The following is a 19641-nucleotide window of genomic DNA, read 5'->3' on the forward strand; positions in this document are numbered from 1 at the left end:
GATAGTCAACGCATACTACATATCATTAGTCATAGTTGCCTAGTTTCAAGTGGAATCAGTAGTAGGTGCGGTAACAAATGTGATAAGGGTGTGCTTGTGAGTTTACATTTCTTCTTTATACTTTTATGTTTGTGTTTGTGTGCTACAGTAATGCACAGTACATAGTGTTCTTGCACCTCTTATCATGCAGGATGTGGTAGCTGTTGCGGTGGAGAAATTATGTTTCCCAGTGTAAAGGAGGAAGTGCTCACAGCCTTCAGAGTGCTGCTCTGTGTCCAACCAGAGGCATAAAACACACCCAAAAGACAGTTCAAACCCATGAGGGAACCTGACCTCTAAGTACAGAATCCCTTCAGTGTTTGCAGTCATAAGAAGCTATCAAAGAAACGAAGAGAGTGAATAGGGTTTATCTTTTTGATTGAAGATCAAAATGTTTGTTTTGACTCCAAGTGTGGCTTTAATCTCATAGTGACAGCTATAACTCAGTAGTCTGAGACTAAATGACTTTGGCAGGTGGAAGTGGAAGTGTTTCACATCTTTACTGGGAAAGACCATTCATGCCAAACTGAGTCACTAACTTCTTCAGAAAATACCATTTGAATGACTCATTAACAGTCTTTGGCTTTTGCCATTTCAAACTTTGACTGGCTTCCAAACATTCATTCTGACCATCAACAAAGTCACATCGAAGCAAATTAGATCATCTGTGCTTTGAATTAACTGTGAAAAATAAACATCTTAAAAAGTCATTTAGTCTATTTGTACTTAATGAAATCAGTTACCTAAAGGATTTGGAAAAATCTGCCAGTGAATTATATTATTTCATCTGTATCCAATATACAGTAAACCAGCCTATTTTAAATCTTTTGAATCAAGTTCGATCTCTTTATACTAGTGCAGTAATCTGCCTTGTTTTCAGTTCATTAGTGACAGTTGATATGACCTGCTGTCGTCAACGTTTGTCATTTTAACTGGTTAAAGTGAGAAATTACCATCGGGTGAATGGCTGTCATCTCGGAGTCTAATATCCAGTTCTTATAATACACTTACATTTCATTCAAAACAGAGAAAGGCAAGTTGACACTGTTCCACCCAACAAGTCCTGCAAATATGTCTTTTGTTATTGCCTTCTAGAGAACACATTTCCTGATCTGATGCCCTTTTCAGCAGGAAGACATCGTCTGGATGTGACTTTCAAACTGTTACAAATCACTATTAATTCAATAAAAAAAATGCATTTAATGATGTGACAATGCTATCCTAAATGTTTGGTTAGGTTTAGGCAAAAAAACAACTCCGGTGGGTTTAGGGAAAGATCCTGTTTTGGGTTTGTCATCATGGTTAAAATGGTTAGAATGGTTATAATAATAACCACTTGGCTGAGGTAACGGAATGATGTAGGAAATGAGAAATGAACAGTAGTCTACCGCGTTAAAGTATGATGTTTTGTTGACCCATCCATCCACTCCGACCTCCTCCCTACACAGACTTTCAGGATTTTTCCAATGTTTCTGGAGGGCTTAGGTGCAGCAGTGGCGTGGGGGGTGTTAGGGTTAGGGTTGGGATGTGTTTTAGACACAGTCTGTCACACAAGTTTGTTAATGTCACTTCGTAGCCTAAAACATACAAAAGATGAAAACAGATTACTCATAACATATTTCATACCTGTGGACCGAGTTGTGAAATGGAGACAGTTTTACTGTGATTCTCTACGTAAGCAAATACCTAAAAGAGTTCTTAACAATTTGAAATATATTAATTACACATTACTCACTCATCACTTATGACTCTGGTTATTGTTGAGTACAAAGAATGCAGCTCCATCGCAGCAACCAGAGGCAGTCCGCTGTCATTCTAGCTGATGTGTGGATGTCCACTAGATCCGTGTCCAGAACATCTCACGTGCGGTTCTTTTAATCTTAATTCACCGGGTCTCTGAACCATGAAAGTCATGAATGCATTAGTAGCAAATTGTACACTGATTATCTGAAATAATCAATGTACAATACACTAGTCTTTACATTACATTTCAAGACAATAAGTCTTTAATTGTATTTTTTTTAGCTTTGGTAGATGAGACAAAAATTAGATTTGATAGCTCTTGTGTACTTTAGATGAAACTGTTGAAAGTAACTTGCACTGCTGATAATGGTACAAGAGTACTAATGTATAAAAAGAAAGGCAGCAGTGTCTGGTTGTGGTGATGAAGCAAGGCCAGCACGAAGGCTGCAGCATGTTAGCTCATGTACATACATGCACACACACAAACACCTCTCCATAGACACCATGACACATCATTTTCACAGTCACAGAGTAAACACCAGTCTGCAGTTTAAACTGCTCAGCACTTTCTCATCAGTGAAAGATGTGGATTCTCTCAGTACTCCATATGGACTCCTAGCTGTTCCAGAAAAGTTAAGGGTAGAAATCAGTACATGCACATACAGTACAATAAGAAATTTACAGAGAAAATGGGAGACACATCATAACTCCTTGCATGCCCCTCAAAGACAGGGAGAAATATAAGTATAGACATAAATTTGACAGATTCTGATAACGAGAATCTCTCAAGATGTTAAAGACCCCACAAGAGGTCAAATGCCTGGGACTGAAGAAGCCTTTCAAATGAGAGAGGAAACGTCTACAAGAACCTCAAGCAAGTCCAGTTGCCTTCGTATAGCACTTACAAATACCATGACCTGGATGACTGAGAATCTACACAGATATATCATCAGTATTAATTAGCATAAATCATCATTTTTTTCCAAGTTCAAATTTGGATCTTAAAAGAAAATCCTAGCAAAGAGAACACAGAGTCAGGATTCAAATGTATTCAAAGTATTCTAGCTGTCTAGCCAAAGCCACACAAAGTTCAACCTATTTTTCTTTGTTTTTAAGGTATAAAAAAATCAGATGAAGCAGGCAAGAAAGTAGAAAAGGCCAAAGCTCGATGAAAAGGGGAAAGGGTGGACTGGGGCAACCCTGCTCTCTGCCACTGCAGCTAATTTATGCCTGTGGTGGAAATCCGTTATTGTCACTTTTGTTTATTTGGGACACTAATGTGCAGAAATGGCAATCAGAGAGCCACTAAAAGCACTCAGCTGTATGATGTTTTTTTCCCCCTTCCAAAATAAATTGCCATCTGTGGACGTCCTATGCGATGGAATCAGGTTGTCCTAATTCAAATCATATTTTAGTCTAGATAATATATTTCTCCAGAGGCAAAACATCAACTTTAACTTTACATTAAAAGTTGATGTTTTCAAAATACTAATAAAGTTTGTGTGAGACGATGTGTCAGGCCTCCAGGGTTCAGAAAATAAAATTCCTGTATAATTTCTTCATAGTCCATGCTAGATGAATGGATATTGGAGTGCCTCCAAGGCTTGGATGAAACTCTCCTGGTTGAATCACTAGTGTTAGAAAATATCAGGTTCTTAGATCAGTGATACAAACCTTTGTACATAAAAAATTTTATGTACAAGGAGGGAAGTCAACTATCACTCCTACAGCAGTTCTGTACATAGGCTCCTCAAAAATGTAACTACATTTGTAGAAAATTGATTAATTTCTTTAAAAATCTCGATCATTGTCAGTGAATGAAATAATGTAAACGGCAACTGCACAGAATAGCCTCATATTCAATAATGAAATGTGATGGACCTTCCCACCGTCGCTCGTATGGCAAAGTATATGAAAGACTGTAAACACAGTATTTGTGGGAAGTGTAAGTTAAGCACAATATGTCACTTTCACATGCAATTCATTGGCCTAGTCTGTCGTGGTGCAATCAACTTGTGAAATTGGACACGGAACTATAAATTGAAAACCTACAGCATAGCTATTTCCCTATGCAAGGAGCATAAATCCAGCATAACCCTAACCACATCTTAAACTCCTGACTTTCATGTAAGACTGGAGCTTGCGTCCTGTCAGAGACTTGCAATTAATATTTGCTTTACTGTTAGCCATAATCAAAATCTTTTCTTAACACTAACCAAGTGTTTTAGTTGCCTAGCCATAACATTAACCATACTGTAATTCCCATGTGGAGATATTGTAGAAAGTTGTTAGTTGTTGCCCTTGGATGTAATATGGTTTTTACAGGATCGTCAACATTTATGTTAAAAAAGAAAAAAAACTTTAGGAACCAATGGGCCCTCACATGTACTCAACTAAAAAACAGATAGTATTTATTAGAGAATTTGATAAGACTTTTATTAGTGTCCAGGTTTAACAAATTAGGTTATTTTACCAACTTGAAACTGGATCCAAATTGCAGTTTTTAGAACCAAATAATTAGGGGTACACACTTTGCCTCAACATCTGGTGTAGCTTTGAGCCAAATGTTTTCCTCTAGTGTGCTTGCTGAATCAATAGACTCCACCGCTGTCAATGATATGTTATAGAAATCCAATAGGAGGTTATTTATAAAAATGTTCCCGTGACGAGTTTCAGTTTGCTGAGTACCTGTTGTATCCTGTTATCTCCGTGCACTAATGTGATCTGCAATCATCTTTTCGGTCTATGTATGTACATAACAGCCCATACATTGTCTGTTTTCCTGTATTTTTCCTTCCATCTATCTTCACGTTTGTTCCAGCCAGATGATCATTAGGCATCTATCTGTCTGTGTCCTCATTAGAGCTGCAGAAACCTGTTGTATGGATGAACCAGTTTTCGGGCTTTCGCCAGCTGTTGTCTGGATATTAAATGCCCTCCAGGGTAAAAAGCAGTAAACCGAAGCACAGTTTCCCATAATGCTTTTCAAGCCAGCTGTTGTTCCAGTGCAAAGGAATTATGAAAGCTGTCATACTTTTTACATTTTCTTTTTTTCTGAGTTTGCTGACAGTGAGTTTTTGAAACAGTCTGTAGGCTGAGTTACAACATGGAGATCTCAGTGGTTGGTTTTTTTAATAGCGGATATATCAGGGGGTTTAATTCAAGGTTTTTCTCAGCACCACACTTAACGTTTGTTTCATGGTTAGAGCAGGTAAAGGATCAGCCAGCTGAGGCCATTATATACAGTACAAAATGTTGTTCAACAGAATTACAACTTGAATGTAAAACAGGTTTCATTTTTTTCATTTTTTTTCCAGTTATGAAATGCTTCTTGTGCCCATTGTAACTAGATTCAACATGATGAAACATGCAAACAGTCTGGTATCGTAATGGCAGCTGCAGCATTCAAGGAAAAGCCTTGGAGCTTCTTAAATTTGTTATCTGAACTGTAAACCTTGTGTAAATTAACTAGAATATTTGAGAGCAATAATGGAGTTTTAAATGAACAGTCCAACACTGTGGGAAATATGTTTGTTTTATGTGTGGTCATATGAGAACATTAGTAGCAATCTTATTTCTGCGCATCAGTAAAGAGGTAGGTCTGGGACCAGCCCCATCTGTGACCTAAACACCCCATACATTACCTCATGTGTAATTCCATACATAACTCTGGTACATAACTCCAATATGTAACTTGGTAAGTCAGGGTAAAACTGTCTCGCAGAGATCTTCTTTCTGTCCTGAATGACAAATTGTTTGCCTGGGGCAGGTTGAAATCCACACACTATACTCTGCTCTGCTCTTCTTCCTCACTAAAAATGTACTATATGGTAAGTCTGTGGAAATATTGGATTTAAACATTGGTTTCACCCTTAGGCAACCATTTTATCATTCTGAGCAGACAGTATACGTCTGTGGGATCATGAAAATACCTCTGAAAATACCAACAGCAGCTAGATAACAAGTAGAAAATAAAAACATTTAGATTTTTCTTCTATGGTTTGCATAGGAGCACTATGTTACTGGTTAACATAAAATAGCAAAGATCATTTCTGTTAATCCTAACTTAACATAAATTCTGGAGGCACATATAGCTAGCTTAAGAGTTTTTGAGTTGTTTGAAGTGTAACGCAGTTTCCCCTGGCTTTGTTTGTTACGCTACACTAAGCTAACGGGTCCTGGACCAACATCTGTACTGGATGGACAGAAATGAAATTGTCTATCATTGTTCTCATCAGACAATGGGTTTAAATAAAAGCCAGAGTCCACCTTTAAGTTCAGATCTAAAGTTGTCAATGGGTTTTCGATCATGACAGATAGTTTGACGGTTTTCATTTCCTATTTTTAACAGTGTTATAGTTATAAAGCCTGCAGCATACACTTGATGAAATTTGTTTCATTTTTTAGACTCAAGGTAACAAATGATTCCGAATATAGTTAAAAGGGCACTCGTGAAAGATCTTGAAAAATGTTCAATACTGGTGCCTGAAGGGCATCTATCTAAGTGCTGCAGGTAGATTTAAAGCAGCAACGGCACAGATAAGAAAGTACTTTGAACCTGAGGCGTGATTATCACACAGTGAGAGGATACATGCCTCTGTGAACTGATGCCCAGCCCCCACTTCCTCCAGCTTATCATCACAATCAGATGGAGTCCTCTGGTTGTGGCTTCAGCTACAGGAACGTAGATGAGTGCATGTGGAGGCGGACTCAAGAGGACAGCCAGTCAAGGACATTTAGCTTCCTGGTTTCTCAGCAAACCATGGCCACTTATAGTACAGACAGATGCACGGTGTGACTGTGGAGACTGCTGCTCAGATGCTGCTGCAGGGCTCTCTGTGCTCCATCCTGTGGTAGAAACAGTAAGGACATGCTGCATTTACGTCCCAAAGCACAAGCACAAAAAATATTAGCATAGATACACATTACATACATAGGCCTACACACATGTACATACATAACATACACTCATGCACACACAAGTGTACACACACATAAGAAAGAAATATTTAAACCACTGTATATGCTGCATGTACAAAACAAAAATGACTTAAAATAGTGATGTAAAATCTGTGAACATGGTAGGATCTTTTCCGTCAGTGGGTGCGTTTACATTCACATTACTATCTGGCTTATGGGTGTGAGTGTACATATAATATCCGGAGGAACCTGAATATAGTAGTTAGTCAAAACAAAGAAATATGATCTCACTCTAAACCTTGGACATAGCAGGTGACAAAACAATTCACATCACAACACAACACAAGGTCCATTTAGTATCCAATGTGGAGACTTTAATCATATCACATGATTTTCAACAGCAGATGGAGTTTCAATTTCTTTTCTTTTTTTTGCACTTTAAGGGCTTCTCATCCATGTTGGCTTAAAGGTTTAGTTTTAAAGTTCATTTTTGACCTTTGAAACAGTAGTTGAGAAAACATATCTCAGCATTAAAAGTATGATATAGAGTGTAAGCATCATTTACACACTGAAACAAAAGTGAAAGTCTGACACTGGTAATGTGAAACATAAATTGTAGTATTGCCCTTGTCTTCCATTAATGAGGAAGCTAAATCCAGTTTGGTAAGAAATGCAGCACGGTCTAGACAACGAGAAACTAAGCCCGGTACATCCTCAACTGCTGATGTACGGTAACTAATTCATAGCTGAACTGACAGAAAAAAAACTTAAAAAAAAATCCAAGAAATCCCTGCAGACACCTGATCAGACACCTGGATGACATGAGAATAAGGTACAATAAACTTCATTAATGCTATGAAAGAAAATTGAGGTGTTACAGATTTAGACATAAAAGAACAGATGCATAAATATGTGACCTTTAAAAAGTAAAAAAAAAAAAAAAAAACTATACTACTATATATACCATATGCATTATGAAAATCCACTATATGAAAAATGAAAAAATCTGATGAAATGAACTAAATACCATATACACCAACACAAATAGTAACCTTAAAGTATGTTGAGATAAAAAATACTCACAAATAAAGTGAGACAAAGAATTTGCAACAAAAACCAAATTACAAAAATGGCCCTGGGGATGAAACTGAGAAATTCTTGAATCTAAATCTTGTGTCTGCGGATCACAGTGAAGCAGCACACTTGTGGCAGCAAAAATAAAGTGTGTAAAGTTTGTGTCTTATAAAGCAAAACACTCGTGCAAATGTTTCGAGTTGGTAGTAGCTTGATTGATCTATAGTCCAAAACCATGTATTTAAAGGATGCTTACTGTAATCATTTCTCCTCTTAATACTGGGTATTAAAAGATGAACATGCTTCCAATGTAAGTGCTGGAGGACAAAATCCACAGTCCTTGTTCTGTACAAAGTTTATCTGAAGTTAATGAGTCTAAATGTGGACTGAGAGCACATGAGGAATGGATCTCTTCATGTCCAGTATGAACAGGAGGAACAAATCCAGCAAGCAAATGCTGCTTCAGTGTACATATTGACATGCATATTGTTTTAAGGCAGACTTGAAAAATTGTGAGCCTGTCCTTCAAGGAGATGAATATCCAGCTTTCTCATGTTAGATCTACTGTAAAGGTCCCTTAGTATGATGAAAGTCAGTATACGATTCAAACTCGACAAACTAGTTCATGCAAACACACTCGGTGTGTTAGTGTTTAGTGTAACTCCATATAGCCTTGTTGACTCTGTGCATGTGCATGCGCATGCATGTGTGCATACAACATTTGCCTCTGTGTGTGGGATGTACAGCAGATCATGTTTCACTGAAAGACCTTTTAAACTTAACACTTCTTTTACTTCAACTTAACTGTCATTAAAGAACACATACTGCTATGAATATAACATTATTGCTTTACATACATACCTCCTTCAGCACAATGTGTAGGTGTAGAAAATCCTGTAAAATAGCTTCAAATTACACCTGAGACTTCTCTAGTGTTTGTTGTGAGGTTGTGTGAAGTGTTTTTACATGTTTGACCACTAGATGTCACCCTACACAGAGGCAAGTTGTGAGAGCCTCAGCACCTGAACAGCCTGTGTGCAAGATTCCCTTTGATACACTGACAGTGCAGTAATAGCTGCATCCTTGAATGTCCCCTGAGATGCAGAGACGTTCTGTCAAACAGCTTCATCAAGCTGAAGAGGTTGATTACATCCAATTAGTGGCAATTGTTCCTCTCCTCACATGATTTTAGTTACATTAAATGGCACAGCAGGGATGGCAAAGCCGTGAGCACAAAATACCTTAATCCAAGATGAGGATTGTGAAGGGTTGCTTTTGTTAATTGACATATATTCAGAATAAGAACAGACTTCATGATTGTTGTTTTCTTGGGTGTGTTTTCAGCTAGGTAGGTACCCAGATGTCTGAGGAGGCTCTGAGGATGACGTCTTGGCCTTGAACCCCACCAGTATGTCAGGTAAGACTCACTCGCAGTCTTATACCCCTAAGGTTTATTCCAAATATGATTTATAGAATGTATGATACTCCATTTCGGAGTTAATAATAGTGGTATTAAGGGGATATTCAAAATTCAAATGCCAAAAACAGCAAGCACTCCATGTTTCCCCTGGATGATAATCTTTTCAGGTTAGAAAAGAAGCTGAAACAGCATTAAGAACATTATTAGACACAAACTCTTCACTGAAATACAAATGTTTAGTTCAGTCACATTAAAACTTTGAGGCATGTTCAGTTTAATGTCAAAATAAAAGCTGGGAACATATCTGTATTAAATTTGAATATTAAAAATAGGTGAAAATCTAGTTATGCTTTCTACACATGATCGGTAGTAGAATGACGTGTTGTCATGCCGTTCTTTTCCTGTGATTAGAGCAAAGATGCGGCAATGATTCCTTCACATCTCAATGCTGCAGTCACAGTTCAGTCACTTCAACTTTGACCTTTGAACTCTGAGCCTTAAGTTGAGAGTTTTTTTGTCATCTGCCTTTTTCCATGGTCAAGAATGAATTGTCAAGTTCAACTGTAGAGCCAATATGGAGGAGTCCCAGAGGTGCTAGAATCATGGAAGTTTGAACGTCTGCAGAAATGACAAGATAGCTGCTGCTCTTGATAGCAGTGTAATTACAGTGAAAACTGTACAACACAACGTTAAATCTAGGCCACAATCTTGGCATGAAGACTATAGACTTGCAAAGTGGGAGGAGGCGTTTTGCCCATTCTGCATTCCCAATTTAGTATTTCTTTTAATGATGTCCTTAATGTAACTTTAAATGGAAACAGGAGACTGTCTCAAATGACCATTATATTTGGTTTATGTAATGGGCACCAGTTAAAAATGATTTCAACTATTTCAAATTATTTAATTTTCCTGTTCTGTCTTTTCGTCTGTCATGGCGGATGGCTCTACATACTACAATACCCATACTCATACAGCAGATCATGTGTAGAATGCCTTCAAATGCGTTACCATCGCCACATCACCGAAATACCATTTGTATTCGGAAGTTTGACTGGTTGGTGATGAGCTATCTTCACCACCAGAGGACCTTGTTTAATGTCAAATATGATGAACACTGGCCTGGCAGCAGGAAAGAAAAACTTTTTAATTTCAGGGAACGTAAAATGTGTTGTAAAACAGTTTAAATAAATTTTCTCCTTTTAAATAAATCATATTTTTTAGTCAAAATTAGTTATAAAAATGAGTTATCATCAAACACAACTTATTAATGAACAGAAATTAAATCCTTCGTTCCTTATTTGCCAAATGATTTGAGAGTTTGTACTCGGAAAAAGCCACTGTGCACCAAATTACTCTAATTTTCTACACCCATAACCACATTACAATTCATTGAGTAAAGACAAGGAAATTTTCATTCTCTTATGCCCTTAAAAAGCTGTTTAAATACACACTGACCCTCCTGGCTCATCACAGACATACATATTGCTGACTACAGACAGGTTGTCCCATACATCAAACAGACCATTTGAGCCACTCTGTGCATTTGTTAACTGTACAGAGATAATGTACAAGGTGAACTGGCGATCACGTGTAGCTTTAGCCGTTCCTGGTGGCCTCACTGACCCAACATATGTTGTCGTTCTCAGCATAATGAACAGACAGGAGCTTACATGCATCACATGAGGAAATGAAGCTTATTCACTGTAAAACCATGAGACCAGCAACAACATACTGTAAAAAGAAAAAAAAGGAAAAAGAAAAAGTGATGTCTCTGATGCTGTTGTTTTAGGATTCACATTGACCTGCTGTTTTATTAGACTAGATGTTTATTGCTTTTGATTTGATGTGAAAAGTAGAGAAGCATCAGTCTGCCTCTGTCACCTGTTTCACTCAGCAAGTAGCTTTCTTTTAAAGTGCCTCTCCCATCTATTTTAGAGCCAGCAGAAAAATGCTCCCCCCGCTGGAAAGATGAGGCGATTCAAAATGGTAATATTTATCCTCCCTCTCAGCACTGCTTTTCCTCCTCTCTCTCAGTCTGGGTGAGCTCTGGAGCACTCATGAAAAATGTAGAGCTTTTCACTAAAACCTGAGGAGCTGCCTCAAATTTTAACTTCCTTCAGCTTTTGATTTGCATCTTGTTAAACACCTTGAAGGACATGAATGATTCTATTTAGATCAGATAACTTGGGTAGTTAGTCATTTAGAGAAACTTAGAAAAATGTTTTCTCAGTTTTTTCATATTTTCATGGGCTTCCCCCTCCAACAAAGATCATAATCCATCACCCAGACCCCTCACCAAGCTCCTGGGGAATGTTTTACAGAAATCTAATTTAAATACCACTTTTGTGTAGATATATGGAAGAGTAGCTGCAGACAGAGAGTCATGTCTTTTGTATTAATTTTACCAAATGTTATAAGAGTTAAAGTTGAGTAAATATTTGGTTGTCTAGGTTGGCTTGATAAGATAAAGTTCTGCAAATAAATTCAAAAACATATTAAATTAAATGTATTTATTAAAATAATTTGTAAGTACTGTCTAACATACATGTAAACCTTTATGAATGTTGTCTGTCCAAGCAAGTGGACTTAGCTAGAATCAAGCAGTTGGTGATATCAAGACAAAAAGCAAAGTTTCTTTCTCTATTAAATTCATCTATTGAGTGGAAGTCTTAGGCTATAGCAACTTCACAGTTAACCATTAAAACCAAATTTTAAGTTCTTCATGATTTCCTGAGAAATTTAATGGAAATTACTATATAATTGGCACAAACTATCTGTAAAATTGAGACAGAGTGCAGTTGGTACATGTTGAATTATTTCAATTAAATGCTAAGCTAGCGTGACCAAGCAAAAATGTAAAATTCTCCTACAGGTAGGCACACGATTCAACAAATATGAAGAATAAAGTTTCCAATAATAAACAAATAAAGAACTAACTAAACTAAACACTATCATTAGTACCTAATTCTAGTTCTTTCTTTTTCGTGTTCTTTACGTAACACTTTCCAGAAATATTTTGGAAATTATTGGGAAATAAAGGACCCATACATAAAGTGTTGAAGTTTCTCTTAAAGGTCCCCTTATCATGAAAAAGGCTTTTGATTGTGTTTTGTGTTTTTTATAAATTGGAGGTGTAAAATAAAAGCTGTGAAAATATGAAGTCGCTTACTACTGCCTTTCCTGTATCTCCCCCCAAAACAAGATGGCCCCCTAGCTTTACAAGCCAGTAAGAATTGTATCTGGTTTCTGCGTCAAAACCAGATAACCAGTAGGCAGCCAGCATCTGAGCTGTCTGTGGGAGGGTAAGACAGTGTTGGTAACTCTAAGTTAAGGACAGAAGGTTTTTTTAGCAGTTGTGTTGAAGGGCAAGGACTTTGCTATTTGGGCGGTCTTGACAGTTTTAGCTACCACTAGTGCTTCAGCTGCAGTGTGCGGGCTAACGGCTAACAGTAAAGTAGCGGAGTGGGTGAGTGGGCAGGCGAGAGCGAGGGAGTGGCGGTGTGGCTGCTGTCAGGGTGGACAGAAGTGTGCTGATCGGCGCAGAGCCGGGTGAGCAGAATAAACTGTGAATGTATCTGTACATATATATTATGATCCACATTTTGCGCCTTACCGATACTGCAGCCACGTGTACCGTAGCATTCCAATAAATCTGATCCCAGGCCACCTTGTGAGTTGAATGGTGCTTAGCCATTCTTAGTGTTTGCTGATGAGTAGTGGGCGGTTACTTCTGCCCAGCAGCATAATCTGACTGGGACAGAAAGAGAAAGCGGGGAAAATCAAATCAATGTTTTGTTTTTTGTTTTTCTGTTAACACTATTACAGAAGTGCTTAATAGACACACATGAACGGTAAAAATATAAATATAAGCGTTAAAATAACGGACCTTTATTGTCATAGTTGTAATCAACCTAATAAAGACCTATGTGCAAATGAAAACAACATTTCAACTATGCTTTGGTAATCAGGAGCATGAACAAATTATAACGAGACACAAATAAGTGCACACCAGTTGCACCTAGCATCAGAAATGAAGAAAATCAAAGAGGTAGCAAACATTGAACCAAATGTAGCATGCATAGAAATTTTTGTGTTGGAGTGACACGCCTGATTTAAACCATGTAGTTACAAATGCATTTTATTGACAAGCATGCTAGGTGCCTGTAACAACCTGGTTGTAACATGTTGTGAACATGTAATCGGCTGTAAGATGGTTCAGAATTTGGAAGAGATATGCTAAAGAGCTGCAATTATAGGTTGATGAATCGATTAGTCAAGTGAAAGAATATTAATCGGCAACTATTTTATAATCAGTTGATTATTTAAGTCTTTTTTTTTTTTTTAGCAAAAATGGCAAACATTTTATGGTTGTAGGTTTTCAAATGTGAGAATTCATAGCTTTTGCTATCCTTACATTATAGTAAATTGAGTATTTTGGTGGTTTTGGACTGTTTGTTGGACAAAACAGGACATTCAATGATGGCATCTCGGTCTCCAGGATATTTTGATGAACACTTTTCACTGTTCTTTGATGTGTCATAGACCAATCGATTAATCAAGAAAATAATTGGCAGATTAAACAGTGATAAAAATAACTGTAGTTACAGCCGTAGTCCTGCATCCTAGTCCTGGGCTAAAAGACTAAAGCTTCTATAGAGACAAACTAGTTGAAAAAGCATCGCAGAATAGCTTTAAGTCACTTTCCTTCAGTTGTTGAATCTTTATTTAATCAATTAAGTAGTTACTCACGGGTCTATAAGCATGCAGTGGATACCTTCCACTTCCCTCTGTGTCTCTGTCTTCCATACTGTTACCCACCCCGCCCACCATACAGTTCCTGCAGAGCTTTTCACATGACTGTAGGTGAATAAGGTCCATTTCAAACGATATTCCTAATAAAGAAATTTTAAATGAAAGCAGCATGCAGAGTCTTTCAGAAAAAGTTTCCCTCACGCTGGGCAACCGTTTTATACTCTCCACTGATCACTGGTGCATTCAAGGACACTTCAGTCAGTGCTGTTCAAGCTTCAGATGACTTTTCATACCGGCCGGGGCTGCTGTTAATGGGCTAGACTCATATCTGGACCACTATGATGGCTGTCAACATAAAAGGATGACTTTAAAATTGTCTCAGTCCAGTTTAAAGTGAGTTTTAGAGGGGTGTAAGAATTATTTATTCATATAAATGCTTTTCTATTGGACACTCAAGACAGTACGAATTCAATTTCCGTGATAGCACTTTCCACATCTTTCCACACTCCATTGAATTGAACTTGCATTTCATTAGTAAACCAATTGCGCAGTTCTCCAGTAATAACAGCATTGCTAATCAGTGCCGACAGTGCAGAGAGCCAGTGGTTTTCTACATTACTACAGTGATTTTGCTCTGTACCTCCCAAACAATACTTGTCAGCCAAACAGTATGGGATATATGTGATGTCTTTTCCCTGGTTTTTCTGTTGATTACATTTCTGAAGTTGTTGTTCATCTTTTTGTCTGTTCAGCCAGCTTGCTTGTTGCTGTTCCTGCATACCCAGCGTTCTCTTCTTTATCTGAAGCAAACTTAGTAATATAGAGAGCATCATTTACATCTTTCACCAGGAAAGAAGGACCAGACAAAGAGGGCCAGACTTACTAAGAAAATGGCTAGGCACAAAGATACACGAGCAGCAGGTCCAGCAGCTCAGGGTGCAGCAGTGGTGGGGTGGAGATGGTGACAATATGGCTGATATCTGAGATTAATGGAGCCAAAGACTCACTGTAAATATACAGCCAAAACAAAGAAGAGTGCACCTTTAGCCTGTAGTGATTTTACACTTGATTGGTGGTCAAGTTCAAATTCAGGTTTAATCAACGAAAACTGCAATGGCCTATCCTCTGTTCGTTTCCTGTTACAAAATAATTGAATGTAATTGTTGCTCTGTTCTGTACTTTTGAGTTATTCAGAGGCTTACAGTATAATTATATTTTTCTCCACCTTCGTTGTGGCTCGTGTAAATCCCATCTGCGCGATTACACCTTTTTTTCAAAATTGGAGCATTTTCTTCACAAAACCAATGTTGGCAAATAATGTGACCTGAGTAAACATACTAAACTACATAATCAATCTTTTTTAATATGTCCTCACCCATTATTTTGTGATTAAAAGTTACACAATCTGCGACTGAATAATAGATGCAAAAGCTTTAATAAATCTACCTGAAAGCTTAATACATTTTAGTTAATTGTCTTGTTTTGAATCACTACAAACCAGTAATGCAATATTGTAAAAGTTACTTATTGGTGTGAAAATGTTTCTGAAGAAATCTTAATCAGACATTCAACAGGCTTTAGTTTCAGTCTCACCGATGTCTTCCTGATTTTTACACTTGAAACCACACAGAGCTGTGGATGAGTCATTATGTCTCATCACAACTTGTAGTACTACTAGGGTTATTTGATGACTAATGATGATTTCTGCAGAGTGTTTTCTTCTTCCCATTACACATAATGACATAGCTTTCCATACTTCAGGTACGTAAAAACACTTCCAATACATTTTAAAAATAATGCTCTCATTTTTATCCTTCTGGAGTCCAGCCTTATTTGGGTAATTTTTGCATTCATTTTTGTCTTTGTTAAACTAACTGACCAACTGACCTATCATTTTGTCACTTTAACAAAGTATAAAGCTGCAAGGAATCCAAAGTACAATAAAAATGACAACAGTGCTTATAGAAAAACACAGGTCTTTAGTGATAATCACTCAAAATGTTATTATAGAACAGTTCAAGATTGTGAAAATTATTATATCACTATTTAGACACACAAATACAGCTGAAAATTTTAAGGAATATAATACAGTCTATTTACATGTACAGGGAACTCAGGTTTGTGCCTCTTTCATTGAAAATCTATGTATGCTATTTTAAATAGCTGAAAATATTAATAATTTAAAGTTGTGGAAAATGTCTTTCAGAAACAGTCATGGTTTACTTATGGTCCTCAGACAGAAATGACACTGTGTGAAAGCACCACATCAACTCTTCCAGCTGGTTTTCTCAGCTTGTCTCTACATGATAAATAAAGTTATGTTACAATAAATAAAACATACTCAGTGTATTCACCGATTAATAGACTCCAGAGGGATTGTCCATTTACAGCCTAGTTAGTAGTAAGGTCTGAATCCTATCTGCTTTAGTTAAGACAACTAGACTTAAAATACCTTTTAAAAAAAAAAAAAAAAGAAAAGAAAAGACAATCCGCCATAAAACATAATTTAAACTGTGGCATGTGTGTGTTCCTGTGTCTGTGTGTGTGTGTGTTTCTTTCCAGTGAAAGGACCATAAAACATACACATTAGTGTTTTCATGGCAAGCTAACATGTTGGCATGGATCTCTGTGGCTTTTAACTATGTAGTAGACTTCACTAATGATTGATGATGTCATCAGGAGAGTGTTTTTGGAGGGGGTCCATTTTCATTGAATTGATGACCTCACTTATTATAGTGTTGGAGCACATTGTGTCTTCGTGATAATGAACTGTGATTCAGTTTTTTGTCCATAGAGGAGCTTGTCTCTAGGTGACGACATCGCAGTCTGTCCTTCAGCTGATCAGCTAAAGAAGACACTTGTACAAATTCATACTGAGCAGCATCATGTTTGTTTTGTCCAGCATTTTATTTTGTTGTCCTTCCCTGTCCTAGATTTAAAGATTCGTAAGTTTTCTTATCTGTCTTCAATAGAAACAGTCTGGCTTTGTGAGCTTTGTTGTGGTGTGTAAGTTTAATTGAGGTCCAGCTCAATGCGTCTCAGGGGAGATCTCATTTAATAATGTTTGGCCTCTAGAAATTGCTGTGGGATAATTCACTCGTTACATCGTTATCTCAGCCGTGGCTCATTTCCAGACTTCTTAACGAGGTCTTTGAAGGGAACAAAAGCAGTTCTAATGAATTGTTCATGATAATGACAGTGGCCAGCGTTACTTGCAGAAGTATACATGCAAGTCTATAGCTATCTAAATACATGAGCTACACACATTTCAGAGCAAGAATTACAGAGCACATTTTTTAAATATATTCTTTGGCTCAAATTAAGTATCTTAATATCTCCTTGGATGATCAAATATAAAGAGGGGTGTGCTACACAACAAAAACCCAGCTCTGGACCAACTCCAAAGCTATTTAATGATATTTATTTGAACATTTTCCCCTCAAGCAGAAGAGGAAGCAATGAGTTTCACATGTGAATTTAGCTTGTTTGTCAATTTGAAGAACAGATCACAGGTGTGACAGAGGGGACGCAAATCATGTGATTACACAAAAGTACACGTGACCCAAGATGGACCTCAAACAAAATGAAACTAGGTTAGGAGGCTACGGCATAAAAAAGTACATAATATCCAAGATGGTGTACATGTGAAGTATGATAAATCTCAAAGAGGACAAATAATGGGGCTGTTATAATATGGCCATTTAAGTGGTAACAGAGATTAAAATAAAAAAACATGCAGTACAATCGAGTAACATAATTTTAGTGACAAGCTATTGGATGACTTCATATTTGTTGTTGTGAGAATGTTACTATAAGCCATTTGCATTTTAAATAGTCAACCTGATCTAAACCTTCTGTGATGCTGAATCCAGAAGCCATAAAATGTTTGAACAGTAGTTTGAATCCAGGTAAAACAGGAAAGCCCTGGTCTATTCTAGACAAAGGTGGACCATGGTTCTTATGTAATAGGTTAAAGCATAATTCATGACATATACTACATTCTATAACAATTCCTTATCACTGCCTTATGTACATTAACCCTCAGTTTTAAAGCCCATTTGTAAGAAATTAAGATTTTTTTTTTGTCTTACCTTTTTTTTTTTTTAAATCACATGATGTCAGTAAGGTTTTCGGGTAAGGGACCTATCTTACATCTGGTGAATGTATTGATACCACATTTTACTTGGACATTCAAAGTGTGGATTGCTCAGCATGCATAATATGAACACAGGCCATAGTATCAGGCTAATGATCATTTACTGCAATTGTAGGAATTTAAAAGATAAATGAGATAGTATTTAGTTATTTTTGTTTGGTTTGTTTGTTTTTGCCGGCCCTCCATTCATGTGTACAGCTCTAACAACACGTAGGCCAAGACATCCTTTTTGAGCTTTGTAGGGGAAGCTCTGGCAGTATTTAAAATGAATGACATAAAAAACAGTATCTGAAACAGATTCATGCACCTCATTCCAAAGTGCAAGATAATCCTCTCAAACTTTAACCTTCTGTTGTTCCCCAGAGCTTACCCTGAACTTTAAGGGAAAAGTTCACCAACTAGCATTCCCTCCTCAGGTAACGCAGAGTAGCCGGGGACATCTGGCTCAGGGCATCATGTCAATTGAGGGCCCGGGCTGAAAGAGATTCCTCACATCCAAAAATTGTTCATGACCGGCTTTGAACCCCCAAGGCCTACACTAATCAATGAGGGAGGGAATATATCTGTGCAAGGGCCAGCTGCAGGGCCACTATGTTGAGGTGCCATCAATAGAGAAACTGTTCCTTTTTGCAAGGGTAGATTAATGTAAAGTAGTGCCATGAGGCAAGAAAACTGTAGTTATTTAAAATAGAAAGGCCCTGTTTTCCTCAGCCATTTCTTAGGATTGCTTGGAGGTAGCTGCTGGAGCGTATTTAAATGGCTGTTCACTCAGCATTATTTCACACAGGAAATGTGAAATATTCTTCGGGACATACTATTCCAACATGTTTTTTTATTAGAGCAATGTAAAGAAAAAAAATACAACTGATAAAGAAAGGCAATCGGGGTAAGTAAAAAAAAATATTTTTAAAAGTCTAAAAATGGTTTCAGATTGTGGTATTTCGAAACAACTAAAATGTAGGTGCTTGTTTTTATGTACATGGAATTACAAGGTGCTCCGGAAAATATTGACAATGATAGTCTTACATTCATCTTTATTTTTTAGTAATTCATTTTAAAGCAAATACTTAAAGTACTAAAAATAAATCAAGTTCCACATAACTAGCTTTTCTGGACAGTTTTCAATCATATGTGTTTTATTATTGTAATTGTAGCGATTTCTTTTTTTACCTTTTCGATTCATAAATACCTTGTACAATACCTGAATGTATTATATATATATATATATAATATGTATATATATAATACGTACATATATATATATATATATATATTACACATATATTTTATATATATAGATATATATACACATATACATACACAGATACACACATATATATGTATACATACATATATATGTGTGTGTGTGTGTGTGTGCGTGTGTGTGTATGTATTTATGTGTGTATGTATATATATGTGTATATGTGTATGTGTATATGTGTATATGTGTATGTGTATATATGTATGTATGTGTATGGTTGTATATATGTATGCATATACATGCACACAAACACATAACCTACAGAGTGATCATAAA

The 19641-nt window shown here is 36.9% G+C and overlaps 1 protein-coding gene across 7 annotated transcripts in view; it reads left to right on the forward strand.

The window, feature by feature from the left end:
- thrb (thyroid hormone receptor beta) overlaps positions 1–19641 on the forward strand; it is a 123048-nt gene that overhangs the window by 80268 nt on the left and 23139 nt on the right. For 6 of the 7 annotated variants that reach the window (XM_040121271.1, XM_040121270.1, XM_040121276.1 and 3 more), the window contains 2 exons: positions 9121–9193; positions 11132–11182. In XM_040121271.1, coding sequence (XP_039977205.1) covers positions 9187–9193; positions 11132–11182 — 58 coding nt within the window. In that variant the 5' untranslated portion in view covers positions 9121–9186. The remainder of the gene's footprint in view (positions 1–9120; positions 9194–11131; positions 11183–19641) is intronic. The other variant, XM_040121275.1, reaches the window with a different exon arrangement.

The sequence above is a fragment of the Xiphias gladius genome, chromosome 24 (assembly GCF_016859285.1).
Source record: "Xiphias gladius isolate SHS-SW01 ecotype Sanya breed wild chromosome 24, ASM1685928v1, whole genome shotgun sequence".
Lineage (NCBI taxonomy): Eukaryota > Metazoa > Chordata > Actinopteri > Istiophoriformes > Xiphiidae > Xiphias > Xiphias gladius.